Source organism: Oenanthe melanoleuca, chromosome 20 (genome assembly GCF_029582105.1).
Source record: "Oenanthe melanoleuca isolate GR-GAL-2019-014 chromosome 20, OMel1.0, whole genome shotgun sequence".
Taxonomy (NCBI): Eukaryota; Metazoa; Chordata; class Aves; order Passeriformes; family Muscicapidae; genus Oenanthe; species Oenanthe melanoleuca.
The window spans coordinates 7,650,599-7,666,360 of NC_079353.1; the positions used below are offsets into that span (position 1 = coordinate 7,650,599).

Genomic DNA, 15,762 nt, shown 5'->3' on the forward strand with positions numbered 1-15,762 from the left:
TCACAGTGGCCTGGCAGTGCACAGCAATTCTTGTGGCCCTGATGATCAGAGAGAGGGGCAGCCTCTGGGGCCCTCACCCCCACTGACCCCTCCCTGCATCCATGGGAACAACTCGACCCACTGCTGCCCACGAGGACCAAGGGGTCTGGGAAGAAGAAGAGGGTTCATTTTCAGTTTCTCTTCTTAAATCTGAGCAAGGAGAACAAGACCCCAGCATGAGAGTGGCACACTGACAGGGGAGCACTGTCAGGCTGTTCCTGTGCAGATCTTTCCGCAGTGAAGTGGCACTGCTGGGGTAAAGAGGGCCCTGCTGGCACTAGTTATGCACTTGGCAAGGGCCCCCCACTATGAACTGCACACCCCCAGCCCATACAAATACATGGAGGAGTAGTACATTAATTGTCTCCATTAAAACCAGCTGTCCCAAGCTTTCTCTCAGCAAGGATTTGCTGCTTCTGCTCCACCATCCCTCCCCCCCTCCCTTAAAGAAGATGATGGAGGATGGGACACTCCCAGCCACTGCTGCATTGCAGGTCAGTACTTCTGTAACACCAGCCATGTATCCCCAGAGCAAGACACACCAGGAGCCCCCTGAACATGGGACTTCTGGTCTCTGTCCTTGGCATGCTTAGACCTTATCAACCCTGTCAGTACCAAAAATCCCTTTGTAGAGCTGGAGAAGGAGTCAGACCCACTGCAGACCCTCCCAGTGCAGTGCCCTGATGTGCCTGAGCAGAGCATGCCGTGAGCAGAACCACCCCAAGTGGGGGGAGGGCAGATCCAGCTGCCCCCCACACTGGGGCAATGGGGCACACCAGGACAGGGGGCTGCAGCGGGGCACAGCCCCTGTGGGGTGACCCTGAGCACACCAGGTGATGGATCCCAGCCATCTTACGGGACAGCACCATCCACAGGGTCCCACAAAGGCCCTGGAGTGACACACCAATCACCAAATCTGGGAGGGGGTAGGAGCTCAGGGGTCTGGGGGACCTGTCAGGCTGAGGAGGGTTCCCAGTGCCCAGCTCCAGCATCCAGCATCCATCCAAGGGCCAGATGAGAGAGCTCAGTTTAGGGCTCTACCAGGAACACCCCCACGTCCTGGGTCCTGGTCCTGGGCAGTTCAACTCACGTGAAGGAAACCAGTAACTGGACAAAGTTATTCCAGAAACTTCTCAAGACTTTGTTCATAACAAGCAATGCTGCTGCTAAATGCACTCCCAAACAACAAGAGCCCATGGAGAAGCGGGGTCTCAGCCCTCTGTCCGTGATTGGTGGTCTCTAGTGTGTTGGGTGACCCTTAGGACACACAGGGAGGGCCGGGACAGGTCAGGCAGCCCCAAGTGGTGCCATTGGCAAGACCCTTAGGCAGGGACCCCCAGGCAGGAGAGGGGTGGCCAGTGCGTGGGGCAGGGACTTCCAGGAATGTGGTGGTCACTGCTGTGTGCACACTTCCATGTCCCAGAGCAACCAGCGCTGATTCCAACACATCTGCTGTCCAGCAGCAAAGTTTTCACTACACTTTCCTTCCACACTCTATCTCTCAGGGATGCAGCTTCGGGAAGGGGATGCAATTCCCGACAGGCACATCCCACCAGGACTGGCCAGGATGGGGACGCAGCCAGAGGAGGAAGAGAACTTTATAAGGAGAAAACAGTCCCGAGTGCTGGCACTTCGCTGGAAGCCGCGCAGCCCCTCTCCGCCCCCTTGTTCTCCCCTCCTCTTGATCGGCAGCGGGGCCATCTCCTATCCGGGGGCCGTGAGGTCCCGGGGGACTCCGGTGGGGCCAGCCCGGGGCGCTCCGGGACCTGCTGCTTATCCTTCCTTTTTTTTTTTTTTTTTTTTTTTTTTTTTTTTTTTTTTGGTGTATGTTTTCAATAGGTGGGACCTAAACCCGCCCGTTTCCTGGAAACCTTGTTTTCCCTTTCTTCCCTCCGCCGGCCCGGCGCGGGGGGGAGGGAGGGGGTGCGCGGGGGGCGGGCGGGATAAATGGGACGGGCGGTGGGGCCGGACAGCGGGCGGTGAGGGGCAGCTCCCCCGGCATCCGGACCGCCACAGGGACCGCGACAGGCGCCGGGACAGGGACCGGCACCGGCAGCGCTGACAGGGACCGGGACAGGGACCGGGACGTGCATCGGCAGCACCGCACCGCCCAGCTGGCACCATGGCCGAAGGTAGGACCGCGAACCCCGCAGGTGCCGGGCTCGGTCCCGACCGGCCGCTGCCCCGCTCCCTTCCCTGCTCGCTTGGGACTAGAGCCGGTCCCTGACCCTCAGCCCAAGTGAAGGGCGATGGGGAACGGGAAGCAGGACGGTGGTAACAAGACTAGCACAGTCCGTGCGGGTCCTCTCCTCCGGCCCGGGTGTCGCCAGTGCCCGTAGGAAGAAGTTTGGTGCTATTTAAAGGTTTCCCGGTAGAGCAGAGTAGACAGCTGGGCCGAGAACGTACCCACGTCCTGGCAGGGTGAGGGGATTTCAGGAGGCTCAGGCACAGAAAGAACTTCTGGGTTTCGGGAATCCTGCACGCTTGGCTCTTCTCCCCCTGCCTCCCACACAGCTGCCCCCAAAGTCCCAGGAAATGGGTCAGTGTGATTCCCACGGGCACTCAGCCCTCTGGGTGAGGCGGCATCACTCTGCTGTGCCACAGTGCCCCAGGCTGTCCTGGCTCCCAGATCTGCTGTAGCAATACCAACTCAGGTCCCTCGGGTCAGACACTCAGGCAGACACATAGCTGAGCCACTACAGAATCACAGAATTAACTTGGTTCGAAAAGACCTTTGAGAGCATCAAGTGCAACCTATGACCTAACATCACCTTATCAACTAGACTGTGGCGCTAAGTGCCACATCAAGTCTTTTTTTAAATACCTCCAGGGACAGTGGCTCCACCATCTCTCTGGGCAGCACATTCTAAAGCCCAATCACTCTTTCTGTGAATAATTTTTTTCCTAATGTCCAGCCAAAATTTCCCCTGGCACAGCTTAGCACTGTGTCCTCTTGCCCTGAACACACTGGGCAGCTCCTGCTCCTGAGTGCCCAGGATGTTGTTACCACTTGCAGCACCACAGCCCCCTTACTACACATCTCTTGGCACACCTTGATTTGGATAGAGGCACCTGTGCTTGGAGAAATCTGCTTTTTACTAAATCTGCTGAGGATGAAAACATTAGGGTGACTGGAACAAGGAGTGCTCCTGATCCTGTTCTCTGATCCTGTTCTTATTGTCAGCAAGTTTGGCTCCATGTCAACTATGAGGTTCCACTTGTAAAGTCCATGTTCTGTAGCACAGGGCTGTGCTGCTCACAGAGGGGGAGGCAGGGGGGGAAAGGGCTTGTCTGTGCTCTGTCCCCACTTCACAGTTCCCATGGACTGGCTGTGGGGATCTTGCCCTTAGTTATGGACCGTTCAAGCAGCTCTCACATTGTGGAGGGGACAGTGACTAGTCCACTGCCTTCCACTGGGCCCGTACTGCAGTCACTTGCCCAGAGAGCCAGGAGCAGTGTTTTCATTTAGCTCTGGGAACAGTGAGCTCATGGGCTGCTGTTTCCATTTGTCACTGGTCCAAGGAGGGCTTGGTGACTAGCAGAGCTGGTACAAGGAAGGGCATGGCTGAGGAGAGCCATGGGATGGGGCAGTAAGCTGAGTATTGCCCATTGATCTACCCAGTCCCTCACTGGCACTGACCTTGCCATGTGCACAAAATGCTTTTGGTTATTCTGGTGATTAAAACGTCACTGCAAAGCAGTCAGGGTCCGTGGCCTCAAGTGAAGATGAATGATGTATCATCACTCCAGCACAGTGCAGAGTGGTGGGCATGTGGCAGCTGGTGCACACAGCCCTGCCTGGGCTGCCAGCAGAGCAGAGCCTGCATATGTCTAGGCCATCAGACACCCTCCATCACTGAATTTACACTTGCTCTCACCAATTTGTCAGCAGCCACAGCACAGTAAAGCTGATGGAGGCCTGGCTGAGGCACAGGAACATTCCCAGGCTTTCTCACAGCACGTGCTTGGGGTGAGGGCACACAGACAGCAGCCCCAGGGAAAGGGCCCCTGAGAGCAGAGCTGAGTGCTGGGCTTTGCTTTGGTGCTGGGTGCAGTGAGACACATGGCACAGCTCTGGCAGCACATGTGATACACAGAGGCAGCTCCATGGCACAATACAGCATAGGGCTGGATCAGGAGGGCAAAAAGTCGCTGTCAGCTTGGCTGCCAAAGCTGTGCCCCTCTCACAGCACACAGCAGGATCCCAGCCCTCAGAGCGCTCCTGGAAGATGCTTGGAGTCTGGCACGGTCACTGTGCCCTCCTGTAGAGATGCTCTGCCCGGCACATCTGGGAGCACAGCACAGTGTGGGTGGGGGAGGCTCAGACCCCTCACCAAGGTCCCACCCCAGGGCTCGGGGTGGGTCACAGCCATTCCCGAGCATCGGGGCTGCGTGGGCTGGTGCCAGGGTCAGACCTGTACCTGCCACTGCCTTCGCAGAGCTGGTGCTGGAGACGTGGGACCTGCACAGGGAGCGCAATGGGCGGGAGCACCGGACGGCGGACATGGGCTGCAAGCAGCTGGTGGTGCGGCGGGGACAGCCCTTCACCGTCACCCTGCGCTTCTCGGGCCGCGGCTACCAGCAGGGCGTGGACAAACTCTCCTTCAACGTTGAGACGGGTGAGTACTGCGACATTTGTTTCTCGAGGGAGGGATGTGGAGGTGTCACCACCCTCTGCTCTTGCTACAAGGCTCACCTGTGCTCCCACAGGGGCTGCCCCATGTCACACAGTCCCTGTTCTTCACCTGGCAGAGGCTGGGCATGTGCACAGATCTTATGTCACAAGTGAAAAATAGGTAGAAACTCATCTCCTTATTAAGAGTGGGAGAGAAGTGATAAAGAAATAACAGAAAAAGCATCATCACCACCTCCTCCTCCTCCTACTCCTCCCAGGGCCAAGCCATGGGATGATGGGCATGACAGAGCTGCCAGCTCACCAGCCAGTACCTTGGCTGTGGCCAGGATCCCTCCTGCCCCTCTGAGAAACATCAGCACAGTGTATCTTTTCAGCCGGAGGTATCACAGCACTTCTGTTGATGGGCTTTACACCCAGCCCTGCTGCCTCTCACACATCCCCGCAGCGGGGTTTGCTCGGGAAACACAAACACTGGAGGAAGGAAATGTTCCCACAGAGCCCCCCAGCACAGCCCCCCACGGCTGGGCTGCTGCTCTCACAGCCAGGGCTGGGTGCAGCTGCCGGGCAGGGGCTCGGCTCCGCCAGCTCAGAGCAGAGCAAGAGGAAACTATTTCTCAGGCAGGAGTTATTTTAGGACTGAAGCACCATGCTGAGTCAACCGGACCAGAATTATAAGTCAAACTGCACCCAAGTTTCCTCACAGACTAAAATTGTCCTTTTTCCATCCCAAAAGCTCTGGTGACAAAACAAAACCCAGCACCTCCCAGCTTCACCCTAAACCAGCAGCTCTCTCAGTGCCCTAGCAGTGCCCAGGTATCCCACCCCTGGTTTTCTCCAGGCAGACAGTCCCGGGCTGGTTTTGCAGGGGAAATGGCCAAAGGCACAACCTCCCACGCCAAGGCACAGGCTGGCAGAGGCTCCTCTGGGCTGGAGCCCAGCCCCAGCATTGCAGAAAGAGGGCAAAGGTGCTTTGGTGCTCGGAGCGGCACGTGGCAGTGCCACCCCACTGACAGCAGCCCCAGCATATTCCTCACCAGGGCCAGGCCTGTCCAGGCAAGGACTGCCAGACCTGTCCCTCCATCCTGGGACTGCAAAGCCACCGAGGACATGTACTGCCTCCCACAAGAAAGAGGGAAAGAAGAATAAAGTGAAAATAGAGCTGCATTTTTGCAGTAGTGGTGTTGGCAGAGCCTGTTCTAGTGCTGGACTCCAGGGAGATGTTGTGGGCTGTGGAGGCAGGAGGAGGAGGAAGAGAGGAGGAGGAAGGCTCCAGTGTCTGCCCAGCCTACGGCAGCGCTGGGCTGGCTCTTGCCCAAAGGACACGGTGAACTCAGCCCAGCCTCCGCGAGAGGAGAAACTGTGTCACTTCCATGAGTTCATGAGTATTTTTGGTGACTGGCCTGTGGGCGAGGGCTGGCTGGGGAGCAGCTGGGGCTGTGCTCTGGTGGGGAGAGGGGACAGCAGTGGCACCACTGCCTCGGCTGCTGGCCAGGCACTGCATGGCCAGGGAGCTGCAGGGCCGGGCTGGGCGTCACCGCTCCGGGAGCGGCTCTGGAGCTGGCTCGGTGCAGGTGGCTTGGCCATGGCTGCAGCTTGGAGGGGCCAGCAAGGATCACACTGTCCCAGGCTTGGAGCTTTGGCCACTGAGGTCATCCCTAATCCTGGGATGTGTGCAGCAATGCCTGAGGCTGCACCACACATGCTGGGGCACCCAGTGATGGGGTCTGGGGTTCATGGCTGGCCTCTGCCAGCCCCCTTACTGTGGGTGCAGGGACTCCATAGCACTGCCCGGAGGAGAGGCAGGAGAGGAGAATCTGAGAACAGAGACCTGGCCCTGGGGTGAGCACCAGGGCAAGCACCCCTGTGCTCTGCTGGCCCCCACAGGTGAGTCTGTCCCTTCCCAAACAGTGAGAGACATGCCTGAGCTCCCCTCAGCTGGGCTACTCTGTGCCCCCAGTACCTGACAGACAACATGGTGAATGTTCCCAGACTGTGACAGCCAGATTCAGGCAGCTGCTGCAGGGCAGGGGGGGCTTGGAGCAGATCCCCTTGGTGCAGCCTCCATGGCATGGGGCTCCCGGGGCTCTGGGAGAACTGACCTTCTCCTTCTTGACAGGGCCGTGCCCCAGTGAGACATCAGGCACCAGCTTCCACTTTGCCATGACTGACTGCCCAGAGGAATCGTGCTGGAGCGCTGTGAGCCAGCAGGAGGATGGGGAGTCCCTTTCTGTCTCGCTCTGCTCCCCACCCGACGCTCGCATCGGCCGCTACCGCATGACCCTGGAGGCCTCCACTGACTACCAGGGCTCCAGCTACCAAATCGGGGACTTCGTGCTGCTCTTCAACCCCTGGCACCCAGGTGAGGCTTTCACCTTGGCTCATGCCAAGGCTCAGGCAAACACCAGATGCTCCCCAAGTACACCCCCCACAGGTCTCATCCCAGTGCAGATCCCAGGTGTCCCAAGCACTGCTCTGAATGCAGATTTAGTTAGAAAGCTTCACTTTGCTTCCATCTCCACACAACCCCTGCAGTGGGTCAGGGCCAAGAGCACCATGCCCATCCTACAACACACATAGCCCCTTTGCCACCAGCCCAAACACCCAATGGCCTGTCCAGGCTGCCCCCACCCCACGGTGCCCATGGGAGCTCACCACTCAGGGCAGTACCTGGCAGCAGCTCCTGGGCAGGCAGGGGACAGGAGAAAAGCCTCTAAATATCCCTAATTGCCCTAGTTGTCCCCACTTGACCCCAGCTGTCCCTGATTGCCTCCACCAGGTCCATTCTCACCCATCCTCACCAAGGCACCCAGCTCTGGACTCAGTGACATGGATATCACTGTTCTGGTGAAATTTGGGCAGCCAGACCCAGAGGGGAGGTTTAATTCAGTGCTGTCAGGTTCAACAGCACTGGGATTTTCCTCTCTGCATGTCCTTCCCCTGCTTCTGGACCAGCTGGTTTCCTGGATCTCACAGTCCCACACTGGATCTGCAGAGATAAGGGGCCATAAGGAAGCTCTACTCAACCAGGGCTGTGCTGAGCACTGGGGGTGGACGTGTGGGGTTTCCTTCTGCAAACATTTCCAGTAAATGTTGATTTCCACACAGTAGCTGCTGTGAGTGAAATGGCTTCAGCTGTGCTGAGCCAGCACACCCACTCCCACTGCTCACTGCACCCCCAGGGAGATCTCCCCTCCTCCCTGATCCATCTCCATTAAATAAAGGGGAGGAAAGACAGAGACATGAGAAAAAATGAAAAGCAAATCACAAACCCACTGAATTTTTCCCATTGGTTTAAATCAGCCTGGGCTGAAATTCCCCAGCAGCTGTTTAAGGCATGAGCAGTTGCAGCTCCTGGTGCCTCATTTCCCACTGGATCCACAAGGAGGGGGTCAGCTGTGCAGGGCAGAGCCCTGTCCTCATCACTTGCTGTTCCCACAGAGGACACAGTTTTCCTGCGTGATGAGAATGAGCGACGTGAGTACGTCCTGTCCCAGCACGGGCTTATCTACCAGGGCACCTGTGATTACATCTTCTCCATCCCCTGGAACTTTGGCCAGGTGAGTGGGCAAGGCCCCCTGGGACCCCTGGCTGACCCAGGCCATGCTGCAGGACACAGGGACTGGTGCCATGTCTGTTCCTCCCACAAACATGCACCCCAAATGCTGTCAGCACCTTGGAGTCAGCCATGGGTCAGAGAAACCGGAATCTCATTTCCAGGAGGGAATGCGCTGACTTCAAAGCATGGCAAGGCAAGGGGAGTGTTTCCCCAGGGCTCCTGGGACCCTGTGTCCCTAATCTGGTGGCCCTGCTGTGCCAGGAGCCGGTGCCTGATAAGGCATTCCTGGGCACTGTGCCAGCGGTGCCGATAAGGCAGTGCTCACACCCCAGCTGCACCCCAGGCACAGGGACTGCTCAGCCACCCTCCCCAAGCAAAGGGCTGGGGGCCCACAGCAGTGGGGGTGCCCACGGCCTCCACAGGATCCGCACCTCAATTCAAGGAAGGGCTGTGACTCAGCCCTTCCTGAGAAATAGATTTTCCTGGAGGTCAGGTCCGTGCCCTGACCCCTGTGCGGTTGCAGGAAATCAGATCCAGCCCCAGTACGTAGGCAGGAGCTCACCCACAGGCTTCAAAGGCTGAGTGGGGACAGTGGGGACATCACTGAGTGGGTGCTTGCAGGGGAGGGGACCCTGAGGAGGTGTGACCCTCTGTACCCAGCAGTTCTGCTGGCAGGGCCATCAGAGAGGGACAACAGAGGTGGCAGAGCCCCTGTGGGGACCTCACACAACCTTTTCTCCCTGCTCTCCACCAGTTCGAGGATGACATCTTGGCCATCTGCCTCAACATGCTGGACATAAACCCCAAACACCTGAGGGATCAGAACCGGGATTGCTCCCGCCGCAACGACCCCGTGTACATCGGCAGGGTGGTGAGCGCCATGGTGAGTCCTGCAGCCAGCAGGGCGTCACAGCACCCCACACTCCCTGGGCTGCAAACACCCACAGCTACAGCTGTGGCACACAGCATTCCCATCCCTCCCAGTTACACCATTTTCCTTCTCTGGTGGGTTTCCTCTGTCTTTTACATCCTTTCCCTCTTACTGCTCCTATATGTGTAAGAGCTTTTTTAGAGGAAACAAATAGTGTGAGCACAGACCATTCCAGGAGCAGCTTTGGGATAATTACTCCCAAATTCCCAGGCAGGAGGATGTGTTTCTAAAATTCATGCCTAATTAGCACCATGTCCACCCGCATCCCAGTGAGCTCTTGTGTGGATACAGAATACATTAGTGATAGTGCATGTGAATGGGGAAAAGGCTCTTTTCCTCCTTCCCCAGCCTGTTCCTGCTCCTCCATCCTTCCCCTTTTCTCCTGCCACAGGTGAACTGTAATGACGAGGACCGAGGGGTGCTGTTCGGGCGGTGGGACAACCGCTACGACGATGGGATGAGCCCCATGGCCTGGATTGGGAGTGTGGATATTCTCAGGAGGTGGAACAAGTTTGGATGCCAGCCAGTCAAGTATGGCCAGTGCTGGGTCTTTGCTGCTGTGGCGTGCACTGGTGAGAGCAGCTTCCTCTGATCTCCTCCACAGGGCAGGGTCACCCCTCTCCCCTCGTCTCCTACCCCAGCCCCTGCCCTCCACCCACTCCCGGTGCTGCATCCAGAGGGAGGAGCTGCAATCAACCTGAAATGATTCCTTTGCAATTAGCTCTCTGTTACTCTAGTTTGTCAGGAAATAGAGGGGAAAAAATGATAGAAAAGGGCTCTGTTTTTTCAATAAGTACTGCCTCCCCAGCCAGGCAGCAAGGGAGGGACTGAGGCAGGCCAGGGTGAGGGAAATGGCTTTAAGGCCAAGTTTGCAATAAAGTCACGAATCCACTAAGATCAAAATAATGTCATGGCCACCAGGGCAATCAGTCTGGAGAAAAAGAAGAGAACAATTCCAGACTTGCTGCTGCTGGGAAACACTCACATATGCTTGTGCAGCTTTGCCCCAAGAAAAACGCTGCCTGTGAGAGCATCGATGTGTCACAGGCAGACCAGACCCTTTTTAGAGGAGAGAAATAGCAGAAAACTAAAGTGAATTTTCAGCGACTCACAGAGGTTTATAGCCCTCCTTTGAAGCACTGTAACTGCCTTCCTTCTCCCTGGGGAGCTCTCTGTGCAGTGAAAGACAGCTGGGAGATGGAATCCGGGGTTCAGCACGGCTGCCCACACTCTACCTCCAAAGCTCTCACAGATGCTTTTTGTGCCTTTTTTTTGCTGCAATATCAAACCTGTCAGGCTGTCAGAGCTGGGTGCCAGCTTTCCTGTGTGCTGTGGATGCAGGAGCTGGCTTCTCCTGGGGATCAGTCTCCAGGCACCCCTTCCGCAGACAAAGGGAAGGGCTGGGGTTGTTCAAACCTGGGGCTCTGTGGGATGGGAGTGGTGCAAACCTGAGCCCATGTCTCACCCTGCCCTGCTCCCTGCAGTCATGAGGTGCCTGGGAATCCCCAGCCGGGTGGTGACCAACTACAACTCAGCCCACGACACAAACGCCAACCTGACCATTGACCGCTATATCAACGAGAAGGGGGAGCAAGAGAGGCAGTCCTGGGACAAGATCTGGTGAGCAGCACAGCAGGACCTCAGCCTGCCCAGCCCTGAGCTACTTCTGCCCCTTCCCCAGAGCCTGGCAGGTGCTGGGGGAGGCTGTGACCTCTACATGCAGGTTTCCCTTGCAGGAACTTCCACTGCTGGGTGGAGTCGTGGATGGCCCGTCCAGACCTGGCAGCTGGCTATGATGGGTGGCAGGTGCTGGACCCGACCCCTCAGGAGAAGAGTGAAGGTACAGCCTGCTCCACATGGAAGCTCCATCACCTCCCACCCTGGCACGGCTGGGTCGCCCCACCACAGTCACCCCTCATGGCTGAACCCTGGAGTGGTGACAGTGGCTCTGCTCCGTGCAGGAGTTTACTGCTGCGGGCCAGCCCCCGTGAAAGCCATCAAAGAGGGTGACATGCTGCTCAAGTACGACATCCCCTTCATCTTCGCCGAGGTGAACGCCGACGTGGTGTACTGGGTGGTGCAGGGCGACGGGATGCAGAAGCAGAGCATCCGATCCTCAGACGTGGGGAAGTACATCAGCACCAAGAGCGTAGGCAGGGACAGCCGGGAGGACATCACCCACAACTACAAATACCCAGAGGGTATGGGGGATTTCGGGGGCAGAGATGTCCAGGGAGGGATGTTGCTGCTGGGAAACAACTGCAGGGCTCAGGGCAGAACAGCCCAGAGCAGGCCCTCCCCGTACTCCAGGGAATCACAGGAGTATTGTGCACTGCAGGGTCTGAGGAGGAGCGGGCGGTGTTTGAGAAGGCAGAGCATCAGAAGAAATCCATCGGGGAGGAGGATGAGGGGCTGCACCTCAGGATCAAGGTGTCAGAAGGTGCAAACAAAGGCAGCGACTTCGATGTCTTTGCTGTTGTCAACAACAACACGGACGAGGAGCGTGTCTGCAGGGTGACACTGTGTGCCCGTGCTGCCAGCCACAACGGCACCCTCGGGCCCCAGTGCGGCCTCACTGACCCCATTGACATCGACATCGAGCCCAGGGCAGGTAAGAGACCCGCTGGTGGTGAAGGAGATGCTTCACCAGGACTGGGGTCAGGTCAGCTTGTGTTCAGCTGCTTGGTAGGCAATGCCACTTTGGGGCATCCTCCTTAGTTAACTACCACTGTGGATTTTTAATCTTGGTGAAAGGATGAGGAAATTGCTCAGGAATTGCTGGAAATGCATTTGGAGCTGCACAAGCCACTGCTGCTGTAGCTGTTATGCCAAGGGAGTGAGCTGGGCACATCCAAGCACATCCCAAGGCACCCCAGGCACTCTGTGGCACTTGTCTTCATCCCTCCTGCTTTCCCCCAGCCTTTGGGCTAGGCTGAGCTCTCTGGTGGGATCTTCCCACACCAGGGAGAGCAGAACTGGCCCAGCTCAGCCCTGGGGCTGGAGGCAGTGAGAAGCACTGGGTTTCCTGACCAGCAGCACTGGAGCTCTTGGTGTCTCCTTGGGTGGGCGTTCGGCTGCAGAGCTGTGCTGGCACAGCCCCCAAACCTCCCCTGTCACACGTGAACATCACCATCTGGTCGTTAAGCACGAGTTTGGGTTTATGAGAGTTTGCAGAGACCCTTCAGGGCTTAGAAAGGCCACACATCTGCTGTCCTGGAACAGCCAAATGATTACCCTACACTGAGCCCTGCTCCTCAGCAGCTCCTCTTGCAAAAACACAGCCCTCGGTACTCTTCCAGGTGTTTAGCTGCTTTACAGGAATGAGGAATGTGCTGGCTCTTGCCACCATGGTGGAGAGAGGGATGTGCCTCTGCTCATGCTGGCAGAAGCACCAGTTGGTGCTTGGAGCCTTTTGCAGGGCTGGATGGGGGAGTGGGACACGTGCTCACCCTGCTAGAGGAGCCCTGTGGCCTTTGGGGTACTTAACATTCCCATGCAAAAGTTAATCCAACACCATTTTTTCTGAAACATTATGTGTTCCTGAAACTTCTACCCTCAGCTCCTGCCTCAGAATACAGACCCCAGGACTTCCCAGACTGCATTCTTTAGGAAACTCCAGCACTTTGTGTCAGTGTGGGAAGCCAGGCTTGTTCCTCTCCCCACAGTCTACAGCACTTCAAATCTTGCCTCATGAAGGTCAGGCTCCATTTCTCATGGTCACAGCCACTCTGGGCTCCTTGTTCCAGGCAGTTCTGCAGCTGGTTGCTTTCAGCCTCCTTCCCTGTCCTTTGCACTGGACAGCCCCATCCCTGAAGGACTTTCAGATTAACAATGCTGAGGGCTGAGTGACGGCAGCTGCAGGGACCTGACTGCCTCCCAGTGCCCACACTGGCTGCCAAGCACTGGCACTCTGGACTCCTGGTGCAGGCATGACCCTGGAGTCCTGCCCTAGTACATGGCTCCTTCCAATCCCCACACCCTGAACATCCTTTCTGGCACTCAGTATTGGAACCCCAGCCCTGCAGAATCCCCAGTTACTCCGTCCTTGCAAGGCAGCTGGAGAAGCTCCTGGGGAGCCCAAACCATGCCAGCAGCAGCTGGGTGTTAGCACAGGACTGTGGGCTCTGGGCTGGAGATGCCATGGGTGCTGACCCCTCTCTGCTTCCCCTTCCAGAGAAGAGGGTGCCCATGCGCATCCTGTACGAAGAGTACAGGGACAAACTGACCCAGGACAACCTCATCAAGGTGGTGGCTCTCCTGAACGATCACCAGACTGGCGACATCATCGTATCTGTCAGGGACATTTATGTTGAGAATCCACCGATCAAGATCAGGGTAAGGGTTCAGTGTCCCATCCCAGGCAGGTTTGAGGGGAATGAGTTGCTGTGATCATCTGGGGCTTGGGCAGCAGGTCCTGCTTCACTGAGCAGGGCTGCATCCCCAGGGACCTGCATTCCTGAGGTCCTGCCTCAGCCCCAGGGCAGGGGGAGGACCATAACCCCCAGGATTGGTGGTGCTTGGGGTCCAACCTCTCCTACTTGCAGATTTTAGGAGAGCCAATGCAGAATCGGAAGCTGGTGGCAGAGATCAGCCTGGTGAACCCCCTGTCAGTGCCCCTGAACGGCTGCGTGTTCGTGGTGGAGGGCACCGGCCTCACCGAGGGGCAGTTGGTCAAGGAGCTGTAAGAGCTTTTCCCCCTTCACCTGGCTGGGATGTTGGCAGTGGTGTGGGGGTGGATTTGTGTCTGGAGCCCCCAGGGAGGGCTGTCACGGGGCACAGCAGGAGCCAGGTCCCTGTGGACTCAGAGTATCCCTGCCCTACACCTTGCTGGGAAAGGGGTTCAGCCACCCTTTCACAGGTCTTTGCTTGCCAAAGTCCCAGCGCTGTCCTGCAGTACCATGGACCCTGGGAGGGTGACAAGGGGCTCTAAGGGTGACAGGCCACAATGACTCCCTATCCTCCCACAGTGAGGAGCCAGTGGAGCCACAGGCAGAGGCCAAATTCCGGATGGATCTGATGCCACGGCTGTCGGGGCTGCAGAAGCTGATGGTGGACTTTGAGAGTGACCAGCTGACGGGGGTCAAGGGCTACCGCAACGTCATCATCGCCCCCCAGCCCGTGTGAGCAGCCCCCAGCAGCAGAAGCCCTGCCTCGCTGGCCCCCGCCCGCTTTAGCCCAGGATGGTGCCAGCAGGGTGACTGCGAGAGCCCAGCCCGACCCCGGCACGTGGCAGCGATGCCACGCTCCTCCCAGGAGCACAGAGAGGGTGAAGGGGCTGGTGAGGTCTGGGGGCTGCTGTGGCAGTCACTCACTTTGCTGCTGTGGGGTGGAAACGTCCCTGTCCTGCCTGTCCCCCATTACAGGGCACACCGGGACCCCTGTGCCAGCCCCTCCTCTGTACAGTGCTGGCAGCCCCGGCCCCCAGAGCCCATTTCCATAGAGGCAGCAGCAGATTGACCCCTCCTGCCCCTGCTGTCACCATCCTCTGACTGCAACTCCATAAAGAGAGATTTTATACTGTGAGCACAAAGCTATCTATGCACCATATACCTATAAAACAAATTATAAATACATACTGCAAATAACCTGCTTGGGTACAGCCAGGCATTCAATAACCATCCTGGCACTGCAGACACTGCAGGGAGGGATGGGACATTACCTTGATATGAGGCAACTATGTAAACACTGAATAAAAATTATATTTTTCACTTTAAAAGCAAGACCTGGCTCTTCTTGCCCTTCCTCTCCCCACAGCAGGACCCAGCATCTCCTGCCCCACATCCATGTGGGTGGGGGTGAGTTCTCCCAGCTCAGCACTCGGGGGGAGGTCATTGCCATGGCTGGCACTGTAGCCACACTGGCCTCATATTGGCCATTCCCTCTGCCCCAAATCAGCCTGGTCTGGTGTTCTCAGGGTGCTCTACACTCAGCCCCCAAGACACCTTCCCTATGAGGGATGATTCCATACTGTGCTCAGACAACTGGAGAGAGAACACTACAAGTAATCAAACCCACAGGTCTTGCACACCCAGGCTCTGGGCAGGGCTGTCCACCCAGGTGAAGGGCAACTGGATCCTGCACAGGAATGCAGGAGGACAGTGGGGATTTGTCTCACACCTGGAACCAGGGTCAAGGTCTGCCGAAGATAAACACTTTTCATGCCAGAATGACCCTCCCACACGCTCCCCTAAAACAGGGTGGGAGCCTCTCTGCTCCTATAAACAAACACCAAAAAAACCATGAGAGCTTTTGGTGTCTGAGGGTCCCACAGTCACCACAGGCCCAGCAGAAGGGAGGCACAGCTCCAGGGGGAGAGTCTGTGGGACAGGAGACTCACACTGGCCGGTCCCAGTCACCCTGACATTGTGATGTCTCTCATTCCGGCCATGACTCAGGCTGGATGGGCAGCTGGGAGTGTTTCCCATCAAGCACAGCCCATTCTCCAGCTTCCCTTTCTATTTATCTTATCCTAAAGATAAAATCTCCATGTGCAGTGCTCCAGACATAGCTGCCAAAGCCAGGTTGGGGTTCATGGCCAGAACTCCCCAAAGCCTGGCTCTGCTTCCCCAGTGGGAGGCCAAGACCCCATCTCAGCTCCAG

At 57.3% G+C, this 15,762-nt stretch overlaps 1 protein-coding gene across 1 annotated transcript; it reads left to right on the plus strand.

The window, feature by feature from the left end:
• The first annotated feature begins 1,971 nt into the window (after window positions 1-1,971).
• TGM2 (transglutaminase 2) lies at window positions 1,972-14,882 on the plus strand. The gene is made up of 13 exons (XM_056507085.1): window positions 1,972-2,171; window positions 4,479-4,658; window positions 6,792-7,034; window positions 8,114-8,232; window positions 8,986-9,114; window positions 9,554-9,734; window positions 10,647-10,782; window positions 10,899-11,002; window positions 11,124-11,363; window positions 11,501-11,773; window positions 13,337-13,497; window positions 13,707-13,843; window positions 14,130-14,882. Exons 1-13 carry the CDS (start codon window positions 2,162-2,164, stop codon window positions 14,284-14,286), a joined length of 2,070 nt encoding a protein of 689 aa, XP_056363060.1. The 5' UTR covers window positions 1,972-2,161; the 3' UTR covers window positions 14,287-14,882.
• Window positions 14,883-15,762: the final 880 nt, after the last annotated feature.